The sequence below is a fragment of the Penaeus chinensis genome, chromosome 7, assembly GCF_019202785.1.
Source record: "Penaeus chinensis breed Huanghai No. 1 chromosome 7, ASM1920278v2, whole genome shotgun sequence".
Lineage (NCBI taxonomy): Eukaryota > Metazoa > Arthropoda > Malacostraca > Decapoda > Penaeidae > Penaeus > Penaeus chinensis.
Genome location: NC_061825.1, coordinates 35,793,243 through 35,798,242, shown reverse-complemented (window position 1 = coordinate 35,798,242; position 5,000 = coordinate 35,793,243). Strand labels below are relative to the sequence as shown.

The window sequence follows — 5,000 nt, the reverse complement described above, 5'->3', positions numbered from 1 at the left end:
CCACCGCGAAGTCGCACAAGGACTCGTCGTCGGTGGTCTCCCCCAGACGGTACTTGGTGTAGGTCTCGCCGCCGTCGGTCTCTCCGTCCGTGGCCGAGTCGGGATGGCTGATCTCGTCGGACTGCTGCTGCTTAGCGTAGATTCCCGAGCGGATGATCTCGCAGTCGCTATCCACGAGGGAGAAGCGGCGGTAGTTGTGGACGCTGGAGAGGAATGGGGACTCCGGGGGCTTCCTGTAGCCTGACAGGATCTGAAAGAGCCGTGGCGGTTTCGGCGGAGGCGGCGTCTCGGGCACTTTCGTGTGGTCGATGTAGAGATATTGGTTGTAGCTGTTGAGTTTCTCGAGAGGAAGCTTCGGCGGAGGAGGTCGCTTCGGGGGGATCTTCTTGCCAGAACCTCGCGGCGAAGACTTCCCCAAGGATCTCTCTAATGCTTCGCGATCCTCTGAGGAGCTCACACTGGAAAGCCGCTTGACAATCCTCTGCTTAAGGCTTGGCTGGTCGTCTCCTGAGCTCAAGCTCGGCGTCTTCATCACAAGGCGGTGAAGAGAGGAGAGGAAACCTTGCTCCTCCGTTGAACTTGAACTCAGAGTGTGTTTTATTGGAAACTTTTCTTCAGCTGAGGACTTCCTTGAACTCACCTCTTTTGGGTATTCCTTTAGTTCCGCAAGTTGAATCGGAATGGGACTCGATTTCCCCTGCTCAGCGTCATCACTCTGCCTCTCTTGTTCGTCATTTTCGTCGATGTTATCGACTTCCGAAGTTACAATCACGCTCGGTATGTCCATTTCACGCACCACATTTCCTTTTTCACTTTGCACTTTCTCGTCTTCGTTTTCTTGTGATTCACCTTTGGCCAGACACTCACTTTTTGTCTTTTGTTCTTCATCAGGCTTTTGTCCCTCTTTCGGCGGCATCAGGGACGATCTCGGAGTTGCCATAGGCTTCTTCTTCCCCTTATTTTTGATCCTTGCATTGTAGTCTTGAGCCCAAGGAGCCGAGTCTCTCCAAGAGGAGTCTCTCCAAGAGGGTGTCGCACTGTCACTGAGACTTGCCAGTTCTCGGTCGAACCAGGAAGCGTCTTCAGCTGAGGAGTGGCCCTTGTGCTTCCTCTGTATGGGTCTCGCTGCTGTTGCCGTCAAGCCATCAATGCTGTGGGTCTTGGCTATCTTCCGAGGCCTGGGGGGAATGGGAGGCTTGATCTGTGCGAGCGGTGCAATTTTCTCATGGCTTTTGCACCTCTCCAGTGTCTCGTATTTAAGGATGATGTCGTGGACAGATCCTCGTTTGGACAACGGATTCTTGTTAGGAGGTTCACTCACATTCTCGCCACCGTCTTTGGTATTTTGGTTCCCTAGTTCTTCAACCTTTGCTATCTCCTCAGCTTGCTTTTCGGCCCTTTCTTCTCTGCAAATCTTTGCTGGGGGGTTTTCTCTTTTCTCGGGAACTGGTCTCTTGGGTTCTTCTATTTTGGACATCAGTGAAGAAGAGCTTCCTTTTGAAGTCGAGTCCTTACCTGTGAGGCTTCTCGTCTCAGGCTCCGCCAAGGACCTCCGCCGCGGCACATATGGATAGTAGTCATCATCATCATCAAAGTCTCCAGGTTCTATGTAGTCGTGGCTGAGCGTGAGCATCCTCACATCAACCATGAACTCCTCTTGAGTTGGAAAATTATTTTCCTTGAGAATATCATCGTAGCTCCTCGAGAGGCCGTTGTCCGGGTTTCTGTCCAAAGCACTCAAATCCATTGTGCTTTTGGACTTCTTTCCAATTGCAGTTTTGAAAGCCTTTAAGGGGCCAGAGGATTTTGGTTTCACCGGAGGCCGCAGTTTCACTTCCTGTTCACTAACGCCTGGCATCTTGTAAAGCTTTTTGCCTCCTAGCTTATTTTTCTTCATTTTCTTGACCGCAGAGGCAGAGGACTCGATGCTCGTGAAACTTGTGATAGAGACAGAATCTCCTTCTGCCTTCTTGTTCTTAGATGAGTGCGAGAATTCACTGGCGTCTTTGGCGAATCCTGTCAGTGTTGGTTCAACAGAAGCAGGATTTCTCAGCCTTTGGAAGTTGACTTTAAAATTACTCAGCTTGCCAAGGTGTTCCGAGAGGTGACTCCCTGTGCTGGATCGGACCGAAGATGCATTTTCTAACTCTACTTTCTTCTTTCTGAGGAAGGTCATTGGGGAGGCACTTAGGGATTCCGTGAGAGGCTTCTTAGGTGGTGGGATTGGCTTCACGACTTTCCTTTTTTGCGTGAAAGGAAGGGGCGTTAAATTCTGTGCTTTTATTTCTGGTTTCTCGAGCTTGTCCTTTGCTGAACTATTTTTGGGAATGTGCAGTTTTCCCATACCTTTGTTCCAGGACTTCTTCAGGGCTTTGTTCATACTTCCCAGAGTCTTGGGCTTTCGAGGTCCCTTTTGACACTTTGGACAACAGGCCTCAGGGGGGTAGGTCATGATCTGCTGTACCGTCGGCAGGTCGAAGCTCACGGACTTTCGTCGCTCGTAGGTCGACGACCAGCTCTGGCGAGGGTTTGTGGCTCGGTCAAAGGTGTCTGGCTTCCTCTCTCTCTCTCCCTGAAGGGCCGAGCAGCTCTTCCATGATGAAAGAGGCGGCTTTTCTTTGACGTTCATTGGGAGGTGCTGCGGCGTCTGGTCCAGGTCGTGACTGACGCTTTTCCAGGCCGAGAAATTCAGCTTCTCGACGTAATCCTCATCAGGATCGGACGAGGACGTCATGCTGATCCTCCTCAGAGCGTCGCTGCTCCCACTCAAGGCGGGCGAACACAAGTTACTAAATTCCTTCTGGCAAGTGATCGTCAGGGAGGATCGCCTGGGCCTGAGTCTCAGCTTCACCTCGTGTGCGTCTGCCCTTTCTCCTTCCGCTCTCTCCTCTGGCGATTCGTCTCTTTCTCGATGGAATTGATTCTCCCTCGAGCTTCCGGCCTTACTTAAGGGAAGGTGGCAGTGGTTGCACTTGGGCTGAGTTGGAGGCAGAGTGCGGGGCAGGGCCTCCTCCCCTTGACGTGGGTGCTGCATTCTGCTCTTGCTTCCAATGCGTCTGTTATGTTAGAGTCATGTTAGCCTTGTAAGCGCTTGTTTATTTCCCTTTAAGACATAGAAAATAAGGATACCTTCTCCTCCTATACATTTTCCAAAATGCTATCTTTGCGCATAAGTACCTTCATCTATTTGATGTTTTTTGATCTACATCACGCTGAACAATGATAAAAACCTAAGAAAGAAATATGGAAGATGACGAGATGAATCAATTCCCTCTCTTGCTTTCATCCCAGTCCCTTCTCATCACATCACCACTTAAACAACAACAAATCCCAGCGCTTCTCGATCGTCACTTCCGGTCACATCACAAATCACCCGAAATGGACCCCTTTTTCGTCACCATAGGAGAGGGACACCGACCCTTGCGAACAAGTGCACGGAACTGACTGAGCAGCTGTCGGTGGTGGTTCCTGGCCGACAAATGCTGGCACACGTGTTCTCGCAGCTGTGGCTCGGCGATCATCACAGGTGAATCACCGAGGCCTCCTCTGCTGCCACTTCTATCCCCCTGGAGGAGGGACGGCGCTCTATCCAAAGTAAGTTTTCCTTTCTTCGAGCACAAAGATTAAGAGAAATTCACTTCTGTGGAGTTTTCAATTCTTTGCTGTCATTTTCGGAGATTTTTTTTTTCTATAGTTCGTATTTCGCAGGGTATGTACAATTTGCCTTTAAGGGAAGCAACAGCAGTTTATCAATTTACATGCAAATACGTACAGCTGGGTGACCTGGTCTCCCCTTTAAAGTCATTATTTGGTCTTATTTTCTTGCAAGTAGTTTAACGTGTTCATTATTAATTTGTTAGAGGATGTATTTACTCACTTATGCCTTTGTCGATACACTGAAACATTATTGCATTGTTTTCAACTTGTATTTGAAGTTTGTATTATCTTGTACTAAAGACTGGGTTTTGATGTATATCACTATTGCACTACTGTAATCAGTTCAGTCCGTGTGTGTGAGTGTGTGTGTGTGTGTGTGTGTGTGTGTGTGTGTGTGTGTGTGTGTGTGTGTGTGTGTGTGTGTGTGTGTGTGTGTGTGTGTGTGTGTGCTGTACATATATATTTATTTTCACGAGTATGTGGATATAATTCGTTATTTTTTCCCCCAATTCAGCCATAATCTCGCACTTAGAATGCTTGCGTATAATATTACGGCACAATTTCTCATTAACGAATCAAACAACAATTCTGCTCGACGTCAGTGACAGCAACAAGATGACGCATGCAAAGGTCGCCATTATCACCTCATTCATCTATTTACCCATTTAACAAAAAAAGAAAAAAAAAAAAAAAAAAACTACGCATCACCAAAACAAACAATGACGCAACGTTAACCCGAATCAAGCGTCAAACACGGGGAATTAGTCTCTATGCAACGGGGCAATAAGGGTCTTTCCATTCAAGCCGGACTGCCGTGTATGTGACCCATTTAAACGACCGGAAAGTGGGTTGCATTTCTGGTTGTCAATATTCATATTATATAGGTATACGGGCTGCCACGTGGGGGGGGGGGGGGTCGATGGAAGGAGGGGAGGGAGGGAGGGAGGGAGGGAGGGAGGAAGGGAGGGAGGGGAAGAGAAGGGAGGGAGGGAGGGAGGGAAAGCAAGAGAAGGGAGGGAGGGAGGGAGATGAAAGGAGGGAGGGAGGGAGGGAGGGAGGGAGGGGAAGAGAAGGGAGGGAGGGAGGGAGGGAGGGAGGGAGGGAGGGAGGGAGGGAGGGAGGGAGGGAGGGAGGGAGGGAGGGAGAGAGGGGTGTAAGGTGGATGGAGAAGAGGGAAGAAGATAGAGGAAGAGGAGAAGTGTTGGGGAGATAAGAGAGGAAGAGAGAAGAAAGAAAACAAATGAAGGGATAGGGAGAAAAGGATAAAACAGACGAAAATAGAAGATAGAAAGAAGGAAGAAGAGGGAAAGGACGGATGAAAAGATGTAAGTGGGACGAAACGG

General features: G+C 49.2%; 2 protein-coding genes across 2 annotated transcripts in view; one reads left to right on the top strand and one right to left on the bottom strand.

Moving 5' to 3' along the window:
• LOC125027191 overlaps positions 1-5,000 on the top strand; it is a gene marked incomplete in the record, with an annotated part of 117,246 nt that overhangs the window by 100,056 nt on the left and 12,190 nt on the right.
• The window catches only part of LOC125027190 (microtubule-associated protein futsch-like), an 8,682-nt gene that overhangs the window by 1,874 nt on the left and 1,808 nt on the right, over positions 1-5,000 (bottom strand). Inside the window, exon 2 of the mRNA XM_047616106.1 lies at positions 1-3,230. This exon is cut by the window's left edge and continues 1,874 nt beyond it. Within this exon, the coding sequence (XP_047472062.1) occupies positions 1-3,034 (3,034 nt within the window). The 5' untranslated portion in view covers positions 3,035-3,230. The remainder of the gene's footprint in view (positions 3,231-5,000) is intronic.